At 45.2% G+C, this 26,516-nt stretch overlaps 1 protein-coding gene across 1 annotated transcript; it reads left to right on the forward strand.

Annotated features, from left to right (window-relative positions):
- The first annotated feature begins 7,981 nt into the window (after positions 1–7,981).
- Positions 7,982–24,068, forward strand: POFUT2 (protein O-fucosyltransferase 2). The gene is made up of 9 exons (XM_056856851.1): positions 7,982–8,012; positions 12,719–13,018; positions 15,110–15,254; positions 16,570–16,677; positions 17,371–17,437; positions 18,208–18,333; positions 19,308–19,488; positions 20,817–20,940; positions 23,915–24,068. The coding sequence occupies exons 1-9, from the start codon at positions 7,982–7,984 to the stop codon at positions 24,066–24,068; spliced, it is 1,236 nt and encodes a 411-aa protein (XP_056712829.1).
- The last annotated feature ends 2,448 nt before the right edge of the window (positions 24,069–26,516 follow it).

Here is a 26,516-nt window from a genome sequence, read left to right on the forward strand (position 1 = left end):
TCGACCGGTAATTGTGTTTTAATACTGCCTCAGAAACTTGGGAATTGAAGAATGAACTTTTAGATTTGGACTAGTAAAACATGGCCGTGATACCTAATTTTTTTTTTTTTTGAGAACAGCAAGTTGTATTTCACCACCACTCTCCAGCCTGTGTGTTCCTGCTGTTTTTGAAGTAATGAAGTGCAGTGCATGGTATTTTACCTGAGCTACAACCTGTTACAGACTTGAACATCTGTTTAAAGCTGAAAGCAAGGGTCCCAGATTAAAGAGACAAACCTGTCCCCAAGCGAGCATTGGTCAATGAGAATCTTGCTTTCATCTTTTCGGTAGTCAATATATATATTTTTTTGGTTTAAATTTATAATTGAACAATGTTGATTTATATTTTGGGTTTAAAAACTGTGGAGCTTTCATGTTTACTGTAATTTAGTCTTAAAACTATTTTTACTTACCAGTGCTTTTGATGATGTGATTGGCAACGAACTAGCAACTCTTTTTAGAAGCATCATTAAAGCTTCGTTCTTGGAGTATTGGAAGAATAATAGAAAATTTAGTCTATAAACCTATTTCACATAGTTAAGATACATACTAGTTGTGTGGGGCTTTGTGGAAGCTGCCGTGGTTCAGCATACGCATTAATACGCGCCCGCTCGGGATGAATGAATTGGTATGAGCTGGTTAAAACCATAGGAGAGCAGTAGTTAACGGGGGAAACTGTCCGCCCTGGCTATTTTTAGCGGGATTTGGGATTGCTGTGGGTAAAAAGTGAAATTTAAAACTCTGTTTTCGCTGTCACACAAACTGGTATTGTTGTTGCCGTTCACTGGATGTAGTTTCCCAATGCCTTGATGTGAAGGGATTACAAGGAAAAAAATGTAAAACTAATGTAATTATTGGATGTGGGTTGTATTTACTGTGATGAAGATAAGGACAGATGCCATCAGAGCTTTGTCGGTCAGCTGTTTTTTCCACTGATGAGCAAGACATTGCAGGTGTTCATTCATTAGATATCTCTGCCAAGGTGGAGCCACTTTAAAGAGCGAGTTGTCTTGTATCTTACAAGGGATACAAGTATGTGTCTTAAACTGCAAGATTTTTACTTGCTAGATGATCTGTTTTAATATAGTGGTTTGGCCTCTATTTATAGGTTTTATAAATTTTGAAAATCAATTTCTCTTTAAGGTGGCTCAGACTTTTTTCAACTCTTGTGCACATAAAAAAAATTGAGTTGAAATTCTCATTGTGCCTTTTCTTTACCCAGATGTTTTAAGTTAATTTGGTAACTCGTGTCCTGTCCACACACCGTCTAAAATTCCTGACATTTTTGTCATGTTTGCGAAAAAAGGAAAAAGACAGACACTATCAAATCAGAGTTAGATATGGTCACCGTTTTTGGAATTTCAAAGGAGACATGCAGCTGATAACGTGAGCAAACCTCTTCCCCATTCCCTCCCTTTTAAATAGTAAGCCTATGCTCCATGTCCTAGAGATTACATTCAAAATTAGATTAATGATTTTCCACTACTGCGGTGATGGAGTCGTGTCCCCCCCCCCCCCGCACTCAAGTTCATAGAGACAAACATAGGAAAATTGATTCAAGTGGTAACATTTTTCTCAGTCCTTATCAGTTCTTGATTGGGATTCAGCCATTTCATAGCTAATAAAGGAAGCAAACATTTGGATGCAGAGACCGTGCCGTGTGAGCGGAAGGCCCTTTGTAGAAGGTGCTGCCGATTCCACTCTCCGTGCGACACCCTGTAGTCTGGCTTGGTGGAATTCCTTCCGCTCATGCAGTGGGTATCTCGGGATCCGAGCCAAAAAGTATATTTGCTGCACTTTTTAAGTTTTCAAAACAGTGTTTTAAAAATTGCATTGTGTTTTATTATTTTTAAAAAAACTTATCAGTTAATAGATTTAAATCATTATTTCGAAAGAGGCATCTAAATGTGTTCCTAATTTTGTATATGGGCTTAGGTTTTATAACCAATAAAAAGCTGCTATCGAATACTATCAATCTAAGACCTTGTTTTGAAGATAGTGAAACAGCCTAACCTTCAGTGGATTGTGTGGTTATTTGCCTTCGAACCCTTTGATCTAGGATACGAGCTGAAATTCTAAGGGGTTACTGAGAAATAAGCTCGTGTGTTGTAATGCACCTTTTAGAGTGCTCATCTCATGGGGAAACAACGATGCTTATGCGCAAGACTACAATCTGTCCCACAAATGCAAGAATCCAAGAGAAGATGGGCGATATCCCGCACTGGAATAGTACAGGAATACCTGGCAACTCTTAATGAATTCAAGTCTCCGGGGCCGGATGAACTGCATCCAAGGGTGTTAGAATTGGCCGAAGTGATCTCAGAACCACTGGCAATAATCTTGGAGAATTCCTGGGGAACAGAAGTTCCAGCAGACTGGAGGAGGGCAAATGTGGTCCCCATCTTTAAAAAGGGGGGGAAAGAAATCCCAAACAATTCTCGCTCAGTCAGCTTGACATCAATACCAGGTAAGATACTAGAGCAGATAATTAAACAGACGGTCTGTAAGCACTTAAAAATGCTGTGATCACTGACAGTCAACATGGGTTTCTCAAAAACAGGTCATGCCAAACTAATCTCATATCTTTTTTTGATAGAGGGACAAGTATGGTAGATGAAGGGAATGCTGTAGATGTAGTGTACCTTGATTTCAGTAAAGCCTTTGATAAAGTCCCCCATGATCTTGAAACAAAGTTAGTAAAATGTGGGCTGGACACTGCTACTGTCAGGTGGATTGGTAATTGGTTGACCAACCAAACCCAAAGGGTGCTCATTAATGGTACAACTTCATCCTGGAGAGGAGTGACCAGTGGGGTGCCACAGGGGTCTATCCTGGGACTAGTACTGTTTAATGTTTTTATAAATGACTTGGATGATGGAATAGAGGACATGATAATCAAATTTGCAGATGACAAGTTGGGAGGGGTAGTTAATACCCCAGAGGACAGGGTCAGAGTTCAGAATGACCTTGAGAGACTAGAGAGCTGGGCCTTAAGCAATAAAATGGATTTCAATAGGGAGAAGTGTAAGGTACTTCATTTAGGCAGAAACAACATAAGCCACAGGTACAGGATGGGAGATAGTTGGCTTGACAACAGTACATGTGAAAGATCTGGGAGTCTGTGATATAGTGGCTAAGAAGGCCAATGCAATTCTGGGCTGCATCAATAGGAGTATTGTGTCTAGATCAAGAAGTAATACTACCACTGTATTCTGCATTGGTCAGATCTCACTTGGAATACTGTGTCGTTTTGGGCTCCACAATTTACGAAGGAGGTTGACAAGTTGGAGTGTGTCCAGAGGAGGGCGACCAGAATGGTCAAAGGTCTGGAATCCATGCCCTATGAGGAGAGACTTAGGGAGTTGGGTTTGTTTAGTCTGGAGAAGAGAAGGTTAAGGGGTGACATGATAGCCATGTTTAAATATTTGAAGGGATGCCATGTTAATGAGGGAACTAGATTGTTCTCTGTTGCTTCAGAGACTAGTACACGGAGTAATGGATTTAAACAGAGAAAAACGATTCCACCTAAACATTAGGAAGAACTTTCTGACTCTGAGGGCAGTTCGACGGTGGAATGCGCTGCCTCAGAGGGTGTTGGAGTCCCCGTCTTGGGAGGTCTTTAAGCAGAGGTTGGATGGCCATCTGTCTGGAGAGCTTTGATTGTGGGATCCTGCATGGCAGGGGGTTGGACCGGATGGCCCTTGTGGTCTCTTCCAACCTTGTGTGATTTTGTGATAACTGGCGTTTCCTGAACACTGCTGGTTGCAGTGGCACCGATCCCAGTTTTAGTAACATATTGAATAAACCTGTGTCGTAAAGTGGTCACTTCTAAACAGCACAGTGTTAATGATGTATATTGATCAGCAGGCAACTGAGAGAATGACAGCAGACTGCATGCCATCAGTGATATTTCAAAGGGTTAGCATTATTCCAGAGTTAACCATTGCTGGTGGTGTTCAGGTGTGTTTTTTTCCTGTTGCGTCGCTGTCCTCTGGTTTTCCAGGTTTCCGTACCTCTTCAAGCAATACCCTGGAAAAGCCGAACTGCCTCCCAACAAAAGCATCCCAACTACTTACAGCCACCTTGGAAAGTGCAAATATGATGGTTATGTGCATGTCTATATACCTCAGTATGAGCTAGAAAAGATTCTGAAGTGTAATGATGTGTCACTGGCCACCAAGATTAGGTTAATTCATGCCACCGTATTCCCTATTACTATGTATGGGTGTGAAAGCTGGACTATGAAGAAAGCTGATAGGAAGAACGTAGATTCCTTTGAAATGTGGTGTTGGAGGGAGGGTGTTACGGATACCGTGGACTGCCCCCAAAAAACAAATCAGTGGGTTCTAGATCAAGTCAAGCCTGAACGGACCCTAGAAGCTAAAATGACTAAACTGAGGTTATCGTATTTTGGTCACATGAAAAGACAAGAGTCACTGGAAAAGACAGTCATGCTAGGAAAAGTCAAAGGCAGCAGGAAAAGAGGAAGACCCAACAAGAGATGGATTGACTCTATAAAGGAAGCCACAGCCCTCAATTTGCAAGACCTGAGCAAAGCTGCTAAGGATAGGACACTTTGGAGGACTTTGATTCATAGGGTCGCCATGAGTCGGAAGCGACTTGACGGCACTTCACACACACACACACACACACACACACACACACACACACACAGACTAGCAACCTGCTTTCAGCCTATTCTGGCAAATTTCATTATTTCAGCTAGTCAGTGAAGAGCTGCTGTTAAGCATTAGTTCTCCCCCCCCCCATCTTCTATGCAGCAAAGCCCCCCTACACCATTAGATTGGTGGGCCCTGGGAACTTGTGACATGGCAGCAACTTTCCCCTTACAGCTGCAGTTACTCTTGTAGATGTGCACACCTTTTTTTTTTTTTGCTGTCAATTCACAGCTGACTTATGGCAACCCCGTAGGGTTTTCAAGGCAAGAGACGTTCAGAGGTGGTTTGCCAGTGGCTGCCTCCACGTCACGCACTACAAAAGGTAAAAACTATGTGGAAATATTTGGGGGATACTGGAGCAGGCAAGTGTGAGTTTTCCAGATTATTTTTTTTAAGTCCGGAGAGGAGGGGCAATTGTGCATCACGTCCGAGAGCAGGATAAGAGACAACTGTTTTGCCTATAGGAAACTGCCTAGGAAGGTTGTAGAACTTCCATCCAGGAAGCCATTTGGCAGAATATTTGCACTGCTGATTTCCAGAGATACCTCTGAATCGATACTACTGTGTTAGGGTGGGTGAATGGAACAGATGTGAAGCTTCTAGATCTTGCTGTGTTGGGCTCTACAGACAGCGTTGGGCACCCAATCACACGCAGATACTAAAGAAGGTGAAATCTCTTCTAATGGGTTATTCGCCTTTGAACAGGGCATATATTTGGTAATTTGCATGTTGAATAAGGTTTGAGATTGCATCACTTGATTGAAACATGTATGCATCAGTCTTGTATGTAGTAAGTACCTCATTCTAAAAATACAATGAGTTAAACAGTTTTTTAAAAGGGAAAAAAATGGGGAAAGAATAAGTATGTTGTAAGAACTCAGCCGTTGGTTTTTAGTGTTCTTAAGTGATGTATATTAAAAGCTGAAGGAAACCAGTTTGCATAAGTCAGCAAGCAGATTTTCAGGCCTCCCTCCCATATTTACAGAAGGTTCCCCCTCCCGCCCCCTTATTCTGAAGTGGATTCCGGAACACCTGTTAGAGTACTTACGAAGCATCTTTAGTCAAAACTAGGTAGTGTACTGGTCTAAAAGGCCAATGCCTCTCCTTCCCTGTGTAAAGAGGGGGAAGATGAGAACAGGAAACAGCAGGCAAGGAAGTGGATTCAAAGTGATGAGGAATAAAAAGAGTAAACAAACTGCTGAATTAAAAACTAATTGGAGAATGTGAGGATAAGCAAAATTTTGAGCCTGGTTTTGAAAAATGTCTCTTGTGCCCTCTGCTGGTAAAGAACTAAATCTAGAGGAGCAAGGAAAGCAGATTTTACAAGTGGCTTGTCCAACGGTTTCTAACATCTGGATTTGTTTGTGAGGCTACTGGAATGTTACTGTACAATTTTTTAAAAATTGCTATGAAGCTGACATGCCGTTACTCTTTCCTGTCGTATTTACAGTCCAGGATTTGCAAAACCATAGGAACCTCTTACACAGCTGGGAATGGGGGAGGGTAAGGTCCAGGCAAATCCTTTAGCTGTGGCAATTTGTGTAATAGAAGCAGTATTTGGAGGCTCCACCAAAACTAATTACAAGATGTGGCCATTGCAAATGGGAGGTCTCTCGAACAGAACATAAAAACTGAAGGACTGAGTCAATCACAGTTCTTACAAGTAAAATGAGGCTGCAGTCTTTTCCTGGGAGTAAGCCTCATTGACTTAAAAAAAGGACTGCCTTTTGAGTTGATCTGCTTAGGATCGTTCTCTAGGTCTGGAATGACAACCCCTGGGACTAGAAGGAGTGCTCTATGCCTGGAAAGCTGTTCCAGGGAGTGGAATTGAAACTGTCCCTGGAAATTGTGCAGTGATTCCGGAATTACCTCTGCAAGCACCCTTCTCACCCATTCTTTCTTGATATTTGTATGGACTGCCTTATTTTCCATTAAGTATATAGCCTTCCTACCCCTTCAGTTTTCTTTGTTCTTCCACCACTATCTGTCTGCTTCCCTCTTCTCTTTGTTCTTCTATCATGCCCGGCTTGTGCCCGCTTCCTTCTACCATGTTGGCCACAGGCCCCCACCCCCATTCATGAAATCCTTACCCTAGTTGATGTTTACTTTCACACGCAAGGTTAGTATATAGCATTATCATTTTCATTTATAGCCAGCCTTTCTCATTGAGACTCAAGGTAGATTACAAAAGCCAATCAGTCAGATAAACTACATTCCTCTCTCCTCTTATAGAAGTGGGCCTGATCACTCCTAAAAAAGGATATTGCAGAGCTTGAGAAGGTGCAGAAAAGAGCAACCAAAATGATCAGAGAACTAGAGCAACTGCCCTATCAGGAGCAGTTAAAACGCTTAGGGCTGTTTAGCTTGGAAAGAAGGCGGTTAAGGGGAGACATGATAGAGGTCTTTAAAAGTATGCATGGTACGGAGAAAGTCTACAGGGAGAAGCTTTTCTCCCTCTCATATTGCTAGAACGCGGGGTCATCTGCTGAAGCTGGGGGTGAGAGATTCAAAACTGATAAAAGGAAGTATTTCTTCACACAACACATAGTAAAATTGTGGAACTCCCTGCCCCGGGATGTGGTGATGGCTGCCAACTTGGAAGGCTTGAAGAGGGGAGTGGACGTGTTCATAGAGGAGAGGGCTATCCATGGCTACTAATCAAAATGGATGCTAGTCATGATGCATACCTCTTCTCTCCAGGATCAGAGGAGCATGCTTATTGTATTAGGTGTTGTGGAACACAGGCAGGGTGGTGCTGCTGCAGTCGTCTTGTTTGTGGGCTTCCTAGAGGCATCTGGTTGGCCACTGTGTGAACAGGATGCTGGACTTGATGGACCTTGGTCTGATCCAGCATGGCCTTTTTATGTTCTTATGACCTGAGCTGTTCTGTTATATTACTGTTCTAGTTCCTTATATTGAGCCAAGTTGTTGGTCCATTTTTCCCAGAGTACCTCCTGCCAGCACTTCTTTAGTATCTCTGGTCTCCTAAAGGTGCTCCTGAGTCTGCTTTTACCTTCTCTCCCCTCAGCTCCCTAGACCACCTCTTCTGTACACACGCTTTGCCCCACACTGTTAACTAGGGCAGTGACTCATCAAACTTTCGCCATGTAATATCTATTGAACCGAATAAGTTTAAAAATGTCTCGAATGCACATGCTTTTTGCAAATGAAATACATTGGCACTTCTGTGGCTGCTGACAGTAGACAAGGTGTGAAATATTATCCCTAATTGCAAGAGTGCCGTGCGGTCTTCCAAAGTGAAGATGGCCCCCTGGGCACATTGGCCATCTGCAGGTAACTTTGGTAGTGACGAAAAGTAATGTCTTTCTCTAGCTTTACATCTACAGCCTTCCAAAAACAGTTGCTATATGGCAGCATGGTGTAGTGGTTAAGAGCAGTCGTTTGGAGCTAGGGTTGCCAGGTCCGTCTTCGCCACCAGTGGGAGGTTTTTGGGGCGGAGCCTGAGGAGGGCAGGGTTTGGGAGCGGAGGGACTTCAATGCCATAGAGTCCAATGGCCAAAGCGGCTATTTTCTCCAGGTGAACTGATCTCTATCGGCGGGAAAACAGTTGTAACAGCGGGAGGTTTACAGCTGGTACCTGGAGGTTGGCAACCCTATTTGGAGCAGTGGAGTCTGAGCTGGAGAATCCGGGTTTGATACCCCATTCCTCCTCATGAGCGGCCAAGGCTAATCTGGTGAACTGGATTTGTTTCGCCACTCCTCCACATGAAGCCAGCTGGGTGACCTTGGGCTAGTCACAGCTCTCTCAGCCCAACCCACATCGCACGGTGTCTGTCATGGGGAGAGGAAGGTGATTGTAAGCCGGTCTGATTCTTCCTTAAGTGGTAGAGAAAGTCGGCATATAAAAACCCACTCTTCTTCTGAAATGTCCAGAAATAAGAACATAAAGTCCAGCAGTCTGTTCACACAGTGGCCAACCAGGTGCCTCTAGGAAGCCACAAACAAGACGACTGCAGCAGCACCATCCTGCCTGTGTTCCACCACACCCAATGTAATAGGCATGCTCCTCTGATACTAGAGAGAATAGGTATGCAGCACGACTAGTATCCATTTTAACTAATAGCCATGAATACCCCTTTCCTCCATGAACATGTCCACTCCCCTCTTAAAGCCTTCCAAGTTAAGAACATAAGAAAAGCCATGCTGGATCAGACCAAGGCCCATCAAGTCCAGCAGTCTGTTCACAGTGGCCAACCAGGTGCCTCTAGGAAGCCCACAAGCAAGACGACTGCAGCAGCACCATCCTGCCTGTGCTCCACCGCACCCAAAATAATAGGCATGCTCCTCTGATCCTGGAGGGAATCGGTCTGCATCATGACCAGTATCCATTTTTACTAGTAGCCATGAATACCTCTCCTCCATGAATATGTCCACTCCCCTCTTAAAGCCCTCCAAGCTGGCAGCCATCACCACATCCTGGCAGCCATCATACACGCAACACTGCTATTCCGGACCGGGGACGGCATTCTCCCGCGCCTGACATTTCTTTATTTCTTTGCTTTTTTTAATGCCTTTAAAAAAAAAAAAAAAAAAAAACAACGCCCGAAACTCGCCGCGCCCGTCTGGGAAGGCCGCGCAGGGCCTCGCTTTCCCTCCGGGGCGCCGCTCCTCGGCTGGCCAATGGCAGGCCCGCGGGGGCGTTCTCGCCGCGTCGAGGCCGGCCGAGCGAGGGGCGCGGGGCTGCGGCCTTCCCCCTCGCCCGGAGCTTCGCAGATGGCGGCGGGAGGCCTCCGAGGCCGCCTCCTCCTCCTCCTCGGCGTCGCCGCCCTCGCCCAGCCGCCCCGGGAGGCCTTCCGGGCGGGCCACAGCGCCCCCTTCTCCTCGCTGCCCGCCGCTGCTTCGGCGGCGCCTCACAGACGGTGAGGAGGGGGGGGGAAAGCGGGGAGGCCTGAGGCAACGGCTGAGCAACGGCTGCACTCCCTCAGGCGGGAAGGGAGCCGGGGTGGGGGAAGGGCGAGGGAGGGAGGGAGGGGAGGCCGGCGGTTCTCTGCGCTGGCTCCGTCCCCGGGAGAGGAGGAGAGGAGGGGGGGAAGCGAGGAGGCCTGAGGCAACGGCTGAGCAACGGCTTTCCTCAGGCGGGAAGGGAACCGGGGTGGGGGAGGGGCAGAGGAGGGAGGGGAGGCCAACGGTTCTCTGCGCTGGCTCCGTCCCCGGGGCCCTTTCCCCGCATCGCCTGAGGCGATGCGGGGAAAGGGCCCCGGGGACGGAGCCAGCGCAGAGAACCGCCGGCCTCCCCTCCCCTCCCCTCCCCTCCCTCAGTATTGTGCGCGCGGGCGGACGCCCTTTCCATCCTGAGCCCCGCCTAACGTCCCTCGCCCTCCCTCTCCGGAGCCGCGTTCACACGTGACTCCCCGCCCGACACGCGCCGCGCCGTTGAGGACCGCGGCCGTTGCTCTGCCCGGGCGACGTTCGGGCTTCTTGGTTAGGAGCTGGGGCAGGCCCTTGGCGCGCGGCAGGTTTCGCCTTGGGGTTGAAGGTGCCCCGGTTGCCTTATAGAGTCCAACGAAGACAACTAGGAGGAGGCTAAAGAGAGCCACAGTTCTTTATTTAGCTAAACGCAGACCCTGGGGGTGAAATAACCCACAAAGAAGATGGGCAGAGTTACTCCCCAGAGGAAACAAAGGAAAGTCAGGATCGTTTTTGCATTCGCATGGGGCAGGCCCATGGCTGCTGGCAAGCAGATTGATACACAAAAGCAGCAATGCACATTAAATGTCCACTTCACTCTCACTAGCACAGCCATAGATATTGGCCGAAGGCTGTCTCTAAGCAAGTTCTAGGTCTTGTGATCTTCGTAACCAGAAACCACATTCCTGCAGATGAAGGTAATTCAGAGCTCTCTACTGGTGAGAGGCCGTACCAGGCACAGAGAGCATGATTTCTTGGTTCGTGGCTCCCGGATGCCGACTTCCCCAAAGCTTCCGCGTGTGTGCGTATGAATACATAGTTGTTCTAAACCTGCCCTTATATCTGGGCGTTACAGGGTCAGGGCCGGATTTAGGTTCGACGAGGCCCTAAGCTATCGAAGGCAACGGGGCCCTTTATATGTCCAGCTGTCCTTGGCCAACAACAAATTGCCGCTGTTTTTTGTGTGTTGAAAATATGCTATATGGTAATTTATGGACCTAATAGGTATCTAAAGCCATTTGCGCATAACAAAATAGGTATTTTATCAAAGTAATTGTTGAACTGAAATACACTTATTTTAGGGAGCAGGCGGGGCCCATTACTTACATCATAGGAGCCTACACAACACGAAACACTGTTGCTGTATGTCGGTTTTATTTTATTTGTTTTATATTTTGGAAATGTACATCCAGGTTTTTTTCCCTGTAAATTTTTTGGGGGCCCCCAAGAGAGTGGGGGCCCTAAGCTATAGGTTGTTTAGCTTATATGTAAATCCGGCACTGCTTGGGGTTGCCACTCTCTAGATGCGCGTTTTCCCCATCCGAACTCTCAAAACTCCAGAATCAGCCCCCACCCCCGGGCAGAGTTTTGAGAATTCACCTGGAGAAAATCTAGAGAGTGGCAAAACCTCCTGGGCATAAACGGCCACAGTCTTTGGTACAATTTCTGGTTCCTGCCGTGGTAATCACGGCTCCCTTATAGCCCGTCCAGGCAGGTTTAGGATGTGTGTGTGTGTGTGTGTGTGAAATGATTTTTTGTATAACAATAACTGGTTAGCCTCCATCCTCTCTTCCATCCCCGCTTCGTGTAAGTCCGTCTAGTTCAAGATGCTGTTTCTGAATCGCACCCTTTCTGAGATAAAGGGTGCTTTCACACATCCTGAACAATGCACTTTCAATCCGCTTTCATGCACTTCAATCGATCGTTTGCAAGTGGATTTTACTCGCACAGTAAAATCCAGCTGCAAAGTGGATTGAAAGTGTTTTATTCAGGATGTGCGAAAGCTCCCAAATACAAGTGGATCCCTTGTGAGAGTACATGTTATTAAAAGCCCTTCTTTTTTCTTTTTCTTTTTTGTTTTAAGGGTTTGGAAGCCTTTGTTTTAAAGTTCTCAGTCTGTTTGGAAGTGGGACCCACCGCACCTACTGCACTTGTCATGATTCACTTCTACGCTGAAACTGGCAAAGATAACTCTTGGCTGGCTTCTCCCTCCCTAACGTGAAACAGCAGTTATCACTGAGCATATTCATATTTTGTGTTTGTTTGTTTTTTGCTTCATATGTATTAGCCTTCCAGAGCAAGAGGTTGCATTTCTTGCCCGTTTCACACACACTGCTGACGCAAACCCAAATTTGCCTTCAAGCCTCTCACCGTTCCTCTTCTTCCTCCTCCCTCCTGGTGTAGCGACCCACCTGCAAAAGGGGGCCTGGGCCACTTTTCAGTGTGACAAAAAGTGCCGAAATGTAAGGTTCTTGCCTCAACTTCTATGCCATGAAAGCAGTAAAAATGCTCTACAGCCCCCTGTACTGGGTTCACTTACAGTCCTGGTATTAAGCACCCAGACTTGCTCTCGGTCTTCTTCCTCTGAATACTGGGGGTGACATCTAAACCTGGGTTCAGTGTTTTTAGATGCTGTACTTTTCACTTTGATAACCAATACTGTGCAAAGCTTATCTTAAATTACAGAGCCGAATCTTGTGCACGTTTAATCAGATCCAAAAGCAGTGAAATAAATCAGAAGTCTAGTGGGACCTTAAAGACTAACAAAGTGTAGACCTCACTTCCAGAGATGCGTCTGACTCATAAAGCTGATCTAGGAATCAATTTTGTCTGACTCATAAAGCTAATGTAGGAATCAATTTTGTTAGACTTTAAGGTGCCACTAGTCTTTTGTTATATTTTGCCGCAACAGACATGGCTACCCCTCTGCAACAGAGCTATTCAAGATTGCTAAATCGTATTAAAACATTGCTGGTCCTGTGAATTCTATAGGTTTAATTAATTCATTTTAAACCCATGTTCATTGATGAATGCTGGACTCCACCTTTGTATGCTGAATTTAAATCAATAAGTTTGTAGATCTGCAAAGCCAAGTAATTTTATTTCCTTTGTTATTTCCAGGTATCTTTTGTATGATGTAAATCCACCTGAAGGTTTCAACCTTCGTAGAGATGTCTATATTCGAATTGCCTCTCTTATAAAGACTTTGTCAAAAAGCGAAGCTTGGGTATTGGTTTTACCACCCTGGGGACGTCTCTATCACTGGCAGAGCCCTGATATACATCAGGTCCGAATTCCATGGTTCGAATTTTTTGATGTTCCAAGCCTCAATAAAAACATACCTGTAATTGAGTATGAGCAGTTTCTTGCAGGTAAAATATACGATAAAATAATCTGTGTTGTTACATCTTGAGGGCATTTCACTTCAGGTTTTTTTGTATGGGCACATAAAATTGCCCATTTTCTTTCAAGCCCTTTTACTGATATTTACTTGCCCTACTTTCAAAGTGCAGCTCAGTAAAAAGAATAAAGACGTAGATTTTGTTGAACAGTGTTTTATTTGTTTATTTTTAAATTGTTTGCCGCCTTTCTACCTTGAGAGCCAGCATGATGTAGTGGTTAAGAACTGTGGTTTGTAGCGGTGGAGTCTGACCTGGAGAACCGGGTTTGATTCCCCACTCCTCCATGTGAGCGGTGGAGGCTAATCTGGTTGGTTCTTGTAGGTTATCCGGGCTGTGTAACCGTGGTCTTGGAATTTTCTTTCCTTTTCTTTCCTTGGAATTTTCTTTCCTAATCTGGTTGATCTGGATTGGTTTCCCCACTCCTACACACGAAGCCAGCTGGGTGACCTTGGGCAAGTCATTCTCTCTCAGCCTCACCCACCTCACAGGGTGTCTGTTGTGGGGAGGGGAAGGGAAGGTGATTGAAAGCCGGTTTGATTCTCCCTTAAGTGGCAGAGAAAGTCGGCATATAAAAACCAACTCTTCTTCTTCTTCTTGTGGAACTCAAGACGGCTTACAGTGTAAATAAAACAATTATAAAAATCCTTAAGGTAAAGGTCCCCTGTGCAGGCACTGGGTCATTCCTGACCCATGGGGTGACATCACATCCCAACATTTACTAGGCAGACTTTGTTTACGGGGTGGTTTGCCAGTGCCTTCCCCAGTCATCTTCCCTTTACCCACATAGAAGACTACAATTTAAAATCTCCAGTTAGGACTGCCAATAAAGAAAAATTAGTCAAATGCAAAAAGGCCACGAAGAAGCAACTCAACACATGTTTAATAGGAAGTACATTTTAATTTATTAACCAATCTACTATGTTTATCGCATTCTTTTTCTGAGAAGCTCAGAGCAGCGTTCATTTTCCTCCCATCCTCATTTTATCTTTATCTGTGAGTTAGGGTAGGCTGAGAGAGTGGGTCCAGCCAAAGATCACCCGAGTATGCTCCCTGGCAGAGTAGAAATATATACTTTAATTTCCCTCATCTTTGTCCAACACCTACCACTATGTAATGAGAGAGAGAGAGAGAGAGAATTTGCTTAAGTGCAAATAAACCAATCAGCATGTGCATATGAGTTATAACTGATATAGCAAGATAAGGCAAATCTCAACTCATAACCTCTGTTAAAAAGCAGTTAATCTAACTATTTGTGACTGTTTCAGTTAACTGTTCCAGATGAAAGTAACTCTAAGCAAACAAAGTTTATTGACAGTTGAAAAATGCTGGAAGTCTCGGTTAGCTGGCAAACTCAACAAGAAAAGATCAGTGATATCAGAGCTACCGCTACTCCTATACCACCCCTACTCCTTAATGTATTTTAGATAGAATCATAGAAAGAGTTGGAAGGGACCACCAGGGTCATCTAGTCCAACTCCCTCAACAATGCAGGAAATTCACAACTACCACTCACCGCACACCCTCAGTGACCCCTACTCAATGCCCAGAAGATGCCCAAGCTGCCCTCTTTCACATCATCTGCTTAAGGTCATAGAATCAGCATTGCTGATAGATGGCCATCTAACCGAAAAACCTCCAGGGAAGGAGCACTTGCCACCTCCCGAGGAAGCCTGTCCCACTGAGGAACCGCTCTAACTGTTAGAAAATTAGTCCTAATGTATAGTATGCAACTTTAATTTAACACTCTCCAGATTATTGTTTCCAGAAAGTACAATGACCCCATTTAGAATACTGGCACTCCAGTGTTTTTTCTTGCAGCTACCTTTCCAGTGTCTTTACCTATACAGTTTGGACTAGTTTAGAAATATTGATGTATTTGATTTCAGTTCAGGTTACCCTCAGAAATTTGTGGCATGTATATTTGAACTCGAGTCTGCCAGCCTTAATCCAATGCTCTGATCGTTATACCACACCGACTAGCTGTACTTTTACGATATCAAATCAGATTTATATATATAAATGCTGTAGCTGGGTGCTAACATTTGTTTGATTGTTCTACAGAATCAGGTGGACCTTTTATTGAGCAGATATACGTGCTGCAAAACTACGCTGAAGGATGGAAAGAGGGGACTTGGGAGGAGAAAATAGATGAAAGGCCATGCCTTGATCAGCCCACATATTCAATGGACAGACATAAATACTACAGGTAATTTCCTGAAATAGTAATTGCATTTAAATAGTTCTTTTCTTACTTAATCAGTGAACCTTGCAGTAGCCCCTCTCAGTGCAGTGAAGTACAACGCAGTTGAAAATTGGTGATAATTAATGGTGGTGGTAACTTGCTAGATAGGTGATACATCCTTTAATGATCTGCAGGGGAGTTCAATACTAGAGTGACAAAGCTTATAGATAAATTTGCATACTACACTGATAGTCCTGTTGCATTAAACAGATGTGCTTGCATGGGTTGTTCAGGTTTTTTCCCATTCAATAATCCCTTCCCAACTGCATTTTTGATCTCATGGGGAATGAACACAAGAGGCTTTCTTGTATCAGGTTTATAGTTACCAAGTTCCAAAGATGCTTCCAGCATTCAAGAGTTTCAAAAGGTTGTCCAAAAGGTTTCTCCAAGCAGGTCAGCTTGACCAAAGTTTCCCCCTCAAGGGCCAAAATCAAATGGGTTGTGATGCAGCCAGCACAGCTCTCCTGCTGTACCCCAAAGCATGCATAGTTTTCTCAAGGTTTGGTTTGTCCTTATATTCATTTTCTCAGTGGCATGAGCTCATAGAGGCCAATTGAGAAAACGCAAGCACTTAGCTGTTAATTAATCGCTTGGTCAGAATTGCTGACTCACTCAGAGATGTGTTCAGGTGAGGAAGCCTGCAGAACTACCTGCACCTGGACATTGTCATGATGGCTGACCATTTAATTACCATGGCAATGCACGGCCTTGCATTCCAAAAAGGGGAAAGGTTAACTAGCACCAGCTGGGGCTTACTCCCTCCACAGAAGCAGTTTTCAAAAGGAAACTTATTTTGCTGGTCTAAAATCCCAATAACACAAAATTCATAGGCCTCCCAGGCCTGAACCAAAAAATCATGCAATCCAAGAAATTGAGAGACCTCAACTTCTTGACATTGTCATATCTTGTAATCTGCTTACTGATTGACCCCGGCTTTACACCAATCTTTCCCAAAATGTTACAGAAAAACCAATTTGGGAAAAATCACAGGAACAACAGGGAAAATCCAGGAGGTGCTCAGAAGCACCATGATGCTGTGGGGAAATGGGGGTGGGGAAACGGGGGTGGGGGTGGGGACGACACACTTCCTGATAGCATCCAAGCCAGGGTAAAGAACCCATGTTTAAGTGACATCAATCCCACTTTTCTCCGCAGTGGGAACTCTAAAGTTGCTTCCACACTGGCTCAATGTTTTGTCTTTACTGCTAATGGAAATTGTGTTTTGTTTAGACAATACCAAGTTATGCATGACAACTGATTAATGATTTTCAACTTGTAGGGGATGGTTCTGGGGCTATGAGGAAACACGAGGCCTTAACCTGTCCTGCTTATCTGTCCAAGGTTCCGCTTCCATCATAGCTCCTCTTCTTTTGAATACTTCAGCTCGGTAAGACACAATCTGCTAATTTTTATCTTGGCTTTTTGCAAGTTCACTTTCTGATCTATAGAAAGGAGATCTTGTAATCTCTGATTATGATGAGTTTGGATTATGATAAATACGAATGAATATGTCCTTGGAAATATTACATTTCTTATGGGTTGAAATCCTTTCACATGGGCCACCCAGCAAGGATTCTACTTTGTCAGTTAACTTTGCTGGTGCTGATCATCTACTGACATCTTGCTGTGCATGAATATTGAACATAGATGCACACAGTTTTGGTTCCTTATGGCAGCACCCTAAAAAGATTACCTCGTCCTAAAAAGATTGCCTCCTCATCTAGTATCAACTAGTTCTTTCTTGTTGGGGAAAAAAAAACAACCCTGCCACTTAGTTGGCAAAGAGGAGATCACCCCGTGGTCTGACCCACTGTCAGGAGAACAGGTAGGATAATTTGCAGGTAAAGCACGGTATACACTTCCAGTTAACGAGTGTGTCGTTTGTATGATGTCCAATCAGGAGAAGTCAGTACTGGATATGGGAAAACCTATCTATTCTAATTCTCCCCATCCAGTTGTACTTTAAAAATGGTCAAACTCTCCCCAGTTTTCCTGTCTCCTTGCTTTGCATGGGAAATGGTTGACTTCCCAAGAGTCAGTGATCATTTTGCAAAGGAAGATGTTTTACTTTTTCCGATAGGTCAGTGATGCTAGACAGAGCAGAAAACCTTCTACATGACCACTATGCTGGCAAAGACTATTGGGATGTGAGTATTTATCCAGGGGTATTTCCAGACTATTGATTTGGTTTGAATACGAATTTGCTACAGCTATTTTTGTCACTGGTGATTTGACAACATTTCCCTCCTGGTCAGCAGTGGGGTCTCCCACTGACTTGTCGTTGAGTGCAGTTGTCATTTCAGATGGTTGGGAATTCCACAAAAGACTTTGTTCCAATGGGAATTAGTCATTTATGGCGATTTGCAGCATCTGAGACTATGGCCTCTGCCATAGTTTGACATTGGCACGCCTGGCTTCAGTCCACTCCTCTGTCAGCAGATACAAGAACCTGCATGGGGGGGGAACCTCCCTTTTGACACAATCTCAAAACATTAGTAGAGAAACAGTTCTTTGACCTACAGTGTATTCCAGAAGGCTCCCAAATCTAGAGTATATCAGGAAATGCTCAGTGAACTCATTCCTGTGAGGTAGCAGGGTTAGTTCCTTGCGACAAAACAAAAGGGCATCTTGCGGAACCTCACAGTTTCCCTTTGTGCATCTGACGAAATGGGGTCTAGCCCGCAAAAGCTTTTGCTTTGTTAAAACTGTTAATCTTTAAGGTACCCGTAAGAGTCGGATAAATACAGAAGTGGCTAAAACTCCAAGCAAGTGGCAAATGCCAAAATGGCTCCTGGGACTGTGCTTCCCTAGAAGTCTCCAGCCGTGCACATTTGAAACTACCGCTGGGTCCTTCCTAAAATAATTCTTGGCATTTTGATCGGTTCATCGACAGAAATATTTTCATTTTTCCTGTCAGTCTCGTCGAAGCATGGTATTTGCTAAGCACTTGCGTGTGGTGGGAGACCTGTGTAGAGAAAAATATCTTAATTCCACCGATGAGAAGGACAGGACGCAGTACGCCGAAGACTGGACAAAGATGAAGGTAAAATGGGCAATTCGGTTCTCTTTGCTTGGATTGCCCTCCCGCTTGCGGGCTGGAGTCGTTTTGGCTCCGTGTGAGGCTTCTCCGATGGGAATGAGTTTTAAAGTGTGAGGCAGGAAATAAACTTCTCATCTGCTTCGCTCAAGTAATTGTTTTTGCATCACTTCATGTCATAGCATCATAGAGTTGGATGGGGCCGTACAGGTCATCTAGTCCAACCCCCCTGCTCAATGCAGGATCAGCCTAGAGCAGAGGTTCCCAAACGTTTTGAGTCATGGAGCACTTTTCAGGAGAGAAATTCGTCACGGAGCACTAATTTTCACCTAGCACCTATATACTAAACCAAATGACAGTAGTACTTTTCTTTCCAATCTCTTCATGGAGCCCTAGGAGATTTTTTGTGGAGCACCAAGAACTCCACAGAGCACAATTTGGGAGCCTCTGGCCTAGAGCATCCTTGAAAAGTGTTTGTTCAGCCGCTGCTTAAACAGAACAACCGTGCTGTAAACTGCAGTATCTGATGTGTGTATCTTAGTGACAAAGCACATGCTTTGCATGTTCACTGGGAACTTGCTGTCAGTTATCTCTTCCATAATATCATAGGCCCTGAGCATTTGCATATGCTACCAGGTCGCACCTCCCTCCCCCTACTTAAAAGACCTGATTACTGTGTAGGAAATCATTTTGAAGGAAGCAGTTAAAATATATATTTGTATGGTGTAAACAAAATTACCTGAAAGAAACCTGCTTGTATTTTACCGATTAATGTTTTGTACAAAGGTAGTTAAACGTACAAATAGGTTGACAAGTTACAAAAAGTCACACAGAGTCCAGCTAAATACGCTTTTGCCCAGTAGATTAGAACCGTCCTTCAGCCCTACTGGGTACTGTGTGTTCGCAAGGAGAGATCTCTTCCCACTGAACCAATGCCGTTTTATTTCAGTTTCAGCATGTGCTGGTTCTTCTGTGCTTAGGTAAAACTGGGCACAGCCATCGGCGGCCCGTACCTGGGAGTTCATCTCAGGCGCAAAGACTTCATCTGGGGTCACAGAAAGGATGTGCCGGGCATCCAGGGAGCAGTTAAGAAAATCACCAGCCTGATGAAGCTGCATAAACTCGAGAAAGTGTTCGTAGCTACAGATGCAGTCACAGATGGTAGGCGGTCTTTTCAAGCCAACTTAATATTTTGCTTTGCTCGAAACTGAGCCTGACTGTTCCGTTAGCATATATGAATTTGTGAATAGCAAGAATCTCTACCAGAACATCACAACAGTGGTGAACAAAACAAAGATATGTTGTCCAGGTTGCTTTTGAAAGGCCCAGGCCTGGCTGCAACCAGAGAAGCAGGAGGCAGATTGACGAGCCCAGCAGGCTTTTGTTTGTTGAGGACAGTTTTATTTTGTGCCAGCTCTCGCTACCAGTTTCTTGAGGTGACTCACATAATGCAAACAGAAATACCGTAAAATCAGTTAAGATAGCCAGATCGGTTAAGCAAAGAACAATAGAACTAAACAGCAGCAATAGACTAAGGTTTGAAAATACAACAAATATCTGGGAGGGGGAGTTGGGAGCCTATCATTTCTCTGTCGCCAAATGCCTGGTAGAAGAAGAAGGTTTTTATATGCCAGTTTACCTTTTAAGGAGAATCAAACAGGCTTACAATCCCCTTCCTCTCCCCACAGCAGTCACCTTGTGATGTAGGTGAGGCTGAGAGAGTTTGGAAAGAACTGTGACTAGCCCGAGGTCACCCAGCAAGCTTCATGTATAGGAGTGGGGAAACCAATCCAGTTCACCAGATTAGAGTCCACCACTCATGTGGAGGAGTGGAGAATCAAACCCGGTTCTCCAGATTAGTCCACTGCTCTTAACCACTACACCATGCTGGCTGTCTTCTCTGGGCACCTGCATCTCAAAAGAGAAAGCACCAAGTCCAGGGCAGGAATATCACAGAGGAAGCATCACCACCACCCCACCCAGAGAAAAAGGCTCTGTCTCTTGTAATGACTTACAAAGGGATAGCCGAGTTATTAGTCTGTTGCAGGAAAATCAAACAAAAGTCCAGTGGCACCTTAAATGTTGTCAGTGTTTAAGGTGCCACTGGACTTTCCTTTTATTCTGTCTCTCATAACCACCCCTCTCACCTCAGGAAATGGGAGCATGCAGATCAGGACCACATCTGAAGGGCCTAACAAGTGGGCAGGTTTGGTTGTCTTTCACTGATGAGCACCCATTCCTTTCCACCATGCACTCTGTCCATTGCCTGGTCATCATGGCTACAGCATGTTCCTGGTTGTAAACGGCCCCATGCTCTCTAGGCCCTGGATCTCAGGTCACCCTGGCTGGAGGAGAGCCCCCTGCCCAGTCCACTTCTGACACCCTTTTATTGTTTCTGGTTGTCACCTTGCCAGGGCTACTGTCATTTCCTTTGCTCTCGTCGATCAGTGGAGAGCTTTAATGGGACAGCCACCTTGTATCCTTTGCAGAGATTGAAGAGCTGAAAGGCCTGCTTCCAGGGATGGTGCGATTTGAGCCTTCTTGGGAAGAGGTGGAACTCTACAGGGATGGAGGAATCGCAGTCATTGACCAGTGGATATGCGCCCACGCCAGGTAACTGCAATTGCTTTTATTAGAGCAGCCACCAGGTGTGCACGTCTCCCCCCAGGATCAGAATAAGGAGGAACGGTTTTGTATTTAACACAACCGAAAACTATTTATTCTGCCGCAGGGACAGCGATTCATTAACGGAAACAGATTTTCTCTTGGTATGTGAGGGAGGGTGCCCCATTCCCCTGCCCCACCACAACAGAGCACCACTCAAGGAGGCTACTGAGACCAAGATTCTCTCATAGCATTGATAAGGCCTTGGTTAGGGACGCCCCCGTCTCTGTCGGAACCTTCACAAGAGCTTTGTCGAGAGGTTTCCCTTTCTCCAGTGGTAGGGTGCTGGCAGTCTGTACTTCTGGGAAGGCCTCCTCTGGTCACGGTCTGGGCCATTAGGCTTCTGGTGACCCCAAAAGGAGGGGCTCCCCTCAGCGATCCCCAGTCTGTCTTTGTTTGGCTAGCAGAAAGCAGGTTGTAGGCCTCACTCTTAGCAGAGAGAGACGACTCCATTAAAAAAAATCACAGCCTTTTCCCTTCTCGGGAAGATAGCAGGCCTTCATCCTTTGCTGTTTTCAGCAAAGGCCTCACAGACAAGAACTCCCCTCCATGTCTCAACTGCAAGGATTGAGAGCTTGCAGTTGATGGCCTTGGGGAGGGCTCTTCTATCCTTGCTCTGGTTGGAACGTAGGCTTGCCAGCCCCCTACTGGGAGCAGGGGATCCCCTGCCCCAGCAAGCCCTTCTCTGCTGCTGCTCAGCTGGCTGGCAGGGAGGGGAATGTTAGGAGAAAAGTGGGTGGGTGTGAACAGGAGGCAATTCAGCAAGGATAAATGCTGAGTTCTATATCTGGGTAACAGAAATGAGGGACATGCATACTGGATGGGGGATACACTTCTGGGTAGCAGTGTGCGTGAGCAAGATGTTGGGGTACTGGTGGACCGTACGTTTATGAGCAGCCAGTGTGATGCAGCGACAGAAAAAGCTAATGCGATATTGGGGTACATCAACAGAGGCATAAAATCCAAATCACACGATGTCATAGTTCCTCTGTATACTGCATTGGTCAGGCCGCACCTGGAGTACTGTGTGCAGTTCTGGAGGCCTCACTTCAAAAAGGATGTGGACAGAATGGAGTGGGTGCAGAGGAGAGCGACGAGGATGATCAGGGGTCTGGAAACCAAGCCCTACGAGGAAGGGCTGAGGCAGTTGGGAATGGTTAGTCTAGAGAAGAGGAGGTTGAATGGGGACATGATTGCTCTCTTCAAGTATTTGAAGGGCTGTCACTTAGAGGAGGGCAGGGAGCTGTTCCTGTTGGCAGCAGAGGATAGGACTCACAATAATGGGTTTAAATTGCTGGAGGAAAGGTACTGGCTGGATATTAGTTTTTGGGTTTTTTTACAGTAAGAGTTGTTTGACAGTGGAGTCAGCTACCTAGGGAATTGGTGAGCTCCCCCTCACTGGCAGTCTTTAAGCAAAGGCTGGACAAGCCCTTGTCAGGGATGCTCTAGGCTGATCCTGCATTGAGCAGGGGGTTAGACTAGATGGCCTGTATGCCCCTTCCAACTTGATGATTCTGTGAGACCGGGTGACATCCAGACACACTTATGCCATTCCCAGTGAGCCTGGAAGCCATGTCAATGCGTCACTGTGGACACGTTGACATCACTACCAGAAATGGCTCCAACAGATATGACCAGAATTATTATGTTTAAGTTCCAGTGGAGATCGTTCTCTTTCTCTCTCCTTTCCTTTGTTTGCTTGGGCCATGTAGGGCCGTTGGATTATTTGCATATCGTGTACCGTTTTTCCCAGTAGGAGCTGTAATGAATGGGAGACTTTTTACCCTGAGAGAGATGTGATACACACGTCTCTTGTGAACCCTGCCATAAACTCTTGAGTAGCATCCAGAAAGGGAACTAATTGAAGGTATGGTGATAGGTGGGGGAGAACTGGAGGAAACCTCTCACCATTTGGCTGAGCTGGGGGCAGAGAGGCAGGGCAGGGCAGCTAGGTTTTACTATTCCAGTCCAGAGCTCTAAAAAACAGTTGTGCAAGACCTGGGGGATTGGATAACATGGGTTTGATGGGAACCTGGGGAGTCACCCCCCCCCCGGCTTATGATTGATCCCAAAGAGTTCCTCTCAGTTGGGAACCAAGGAGTTAAAATGGTCTGCTGCTCCGCAAAGCACACCAAAGGACAGGGAGGAAATAAGCTGTGCCAAGGTTGCAGCCTTTGTTACGTTTTTGCCACCTTTCAGCCCATTCCTCAGGAGTGTTGAGGTCCAGCAAAGAAGAGGAGTTGGTTTTTATATGCTGACTTTCTCTACCACTTAAGAGACTCAAACCGGCTTACAATCCCCTTCCCTTCCCCACAACAGACACCTTGTGAGGTTGGTGAGGCTGAGAGAGCTCTAACAACTGTAACTTGCCCAAGGTCACCCAGCTGGCTTCGTGTGTAGGAGTGGGGAAACAAATCCAATTCACCAGCTTAGCCTCCACTGCTCCTGTGGAGGAGTGGGGAATCAAACCCGGTTCTCCAGATCAGACTCCACTGCTCCAAACCACCGCTCTTAACCACTACACCACGCTGGCTGTCTAGGTTAGCCAGTTATTCCCTTTTTGGTTTATTTCTAGTGTGCTGCTATATCGTTAGCTGTGTTCTGATCAATCCCCATGTAGTATTGGCTCTTGGTAGGATCTATGCTGATTAATAAAATCTTTTTCTTATCAAGTGGTCTGACTACACTGAAACCTTTATCCATGTGCCTGGCTGTTCACACAGATGCCCACACGCAAGAGTATCTCCCCTTCTGGTGCAACAGGACTTAACATGGGATGCCCCTGTGACCATTATGGGGAAAGTCACATCCAGAGACTGCTGATATCAACATTCATCCTAAACAAGGGGGTGTCAAAATCGTAAATAGGTCCTGGAACTTTTTTTTTCTTCCCTCATTTATTTTCTTTTGAATTCTTTTACAGATATTTTATAGGGACTTCGGTCTCAACATTTTCCTTCCGCATTCATGAGGAAAGAGAGATCCTAGGTTTTGACCCTAAAACTACTTACAACAGGTTTTGTGGAGATGAAGAGAAAACTTGTGAGCAACCAACTCACTGGAAAATTGTGTATTAACAGAGGTCGCTATATAGAACAATGACCTTTTGAACCCACCAAAGCAGTCATTTTTATGGGAAGAAATTATTTTGGACTGTCTCTTTTGTATTTCTGGAGATGAACATACACACAAACACAAAAGTGTTAGTTTATTTATTCCCTCAACAGGGTACAATATGCTTTTTATTATTCTGACATTTTTCTGACAGGATGCTACAGATTTTATCAGGTAACATTTGTAGTATTAAAACATTTGCAAAAAGTTTGGAAACGTGTCGTGAATATAACAGCTGATGTTTCTTCATTTGAGAAGTTTTTGGTCATCTTTATGTTTTATCTGATTGCAAGAAAGTTTTTGGCTGTAGTTAATTTTGTAGGTATTTTACACTTCCCAGCAGCACTCTTGTAAAACAAAAAAATAATAATTATCAACCCATTATGAATAGTCCATGTGACCGTTGTAATGCCTCTTGGCCAAGAGAGGGTTCCCGCATCGGGCATAGCTGAGTCTTGGGACACTGCAGGCCTTCCTCTCTGGCAGTGGAAGCCAGCTTTAGCGCTATTTATCTTGAAGAGGCCGCTTTTGGTTAAGCAGCAAAGTAGAGGTTTCCTTACCAGACTGTGGTCAACATAAGAATGCGTATTTCCTTGATTTTCGTGGCTGCTGGCCTGTGTTGCCACTGTTACATCCTGCTAGGTCCTTGAAAGAGATCTTTTGTGCAGTTGTGCCTTGCCTAGAGGGCTCTGAAGAATTGCCGCAAACCAGGGCAGAGTATAGCCTCTTGTCCTACTGAACCTCTTGTCCGGACTCCTCCCCTCCTAGACTCTAAATCGACAGCTTCATATTTGCTTGTCCTGATCAGCTCTCTGCCTGGACTTAGGCTGCATCTGCAGTTGGGCTAATCATGGTCTCCCAGGTACCATCTCTTGAGTCCATCAGGGGACTTTATACATATTGCTATAATGTTACAGCAATCTAACTATATTCAATTGTCAGGGGACTTTACACATATTGCAATCTAACTATAAAAACTTTTGGCCCATGAAGGAGGAATGGTTGTTTCTGGGGGTGGGACAGGGAAACCTGCCATGCACAAGCCCTGTTCCAGTGGCTACATCAGCAGCTGGGAAGCCATACAAGCCTATCCCTGTGTGAAAACCACTAAAATTTTACTCGATAGCATGAGACTGCGAAACTTGGAGAAATACTGAAAAACAAGCAAACCTGAAATAGGTTTTCCTTTGGAATGAGTGGAAAGTGCTAACATAACATAGGGTGCACTGTTTGCAGGGTTTTTTCACTTTTAATACTGGGTGTATTCGCACTTTGGCCTGGTAGGTATTGGGTACACCCTTGACACAATTCTGAGTTTGTTTGTGTTCAAGTAAAACATGTAAGATTGTGAGCTACAATACTAATGTTGAGCGTGTGGCCGGGTGTATCTCCTATATGCCAGATCTACAGGAACATTAGCAACTATTGAAGTCATTTACGTATATTCCTACAAATATGGCAAGTGCTTTAACACCCTTTTAGAGCAGCGTTTAGCCAGAGGCAGAGCTGGCTGTGACGCATGGTACAGTGATCTTCGCCTGGAGGATCAGAAGACAGAGTGCCTCTCTTGCTCTGCTCACTTACAAAAGCACACGCACCCTTTCACTGTTGACATTCATTTTTTTCCCCAGCATGCAGATTTTAAAGCCCAAGCCAAGTTATAGAGTATAGATTTCAGGGCCTGGTATCCTGTAACTTACGACCGCTGTCTTTCTGAACACAAACACAAACCAACCACTTCAACCCACACGTCTAAAAATCTGTAAAATGGTGCTGTTGAGGAAGGGGGAACAGCTCAGTGGTGGAGGAAAGTTGGACTCCCTTAAAAAGACCTCTGGCCTGAAACGTTGGTGGGCCAGTCAGTGTGCACAGTATCCAATCAAGCAGCATTAGAAGAAGAGTTAAGTTTTTATATGCCGACTTTCTCTACCACTTAAGGCAGAATCAAACCGGTTCCCAATCACCTTCTCTCTCCTTCCCCACAACACATCCTGTGAGGTAGGTGGGGCTGAGAGAGCTCTATCAGAGCTGTGACTAGCCCAAGGTCACCCAGCTGGCTTCATGTGTAGGAGTGGGGAATCAAACCCAGTTCTCCAGATCTGAGTCCACCACTCCAAACCACCTCTCTTAACCAGTACACCACGCTGGCTCTTTACACATGAAGGCCAGTGGTTTCAGCTTTCAAATCATCTTTAAGCTGAGCCACACCTTCGCCAAGCTAGCTAGCTGCCTGCCAGCAAGCCAAAGAGGAAACTCAAGAACACACTCTGGAGCAGAAGAGGGGAGGTATAACTTTATTGACAAGTTATGATGTAGGCTATCACATTAAGAGATTTTTATGCAGAAAGATCAAAGTTCTTTTTTATTTATTGCTTTAAATATGGCCAGAGCACTTCATTGTAGGAGCCGTA

Source organism: Euleptes europaea, chromosome 10 (assembly GCF_029931775.1).
Source record: "Euleptes europaea isolate rEulEur1 chromosome 10, rEulEur1.hap1, whole genome shotgun sequence".
NCBI lineage: Eukaryota > Metazoa > Chordata > Lepidosauria > Squamata > Sphaerodactylidae > Euleptes > Euleptes europaea.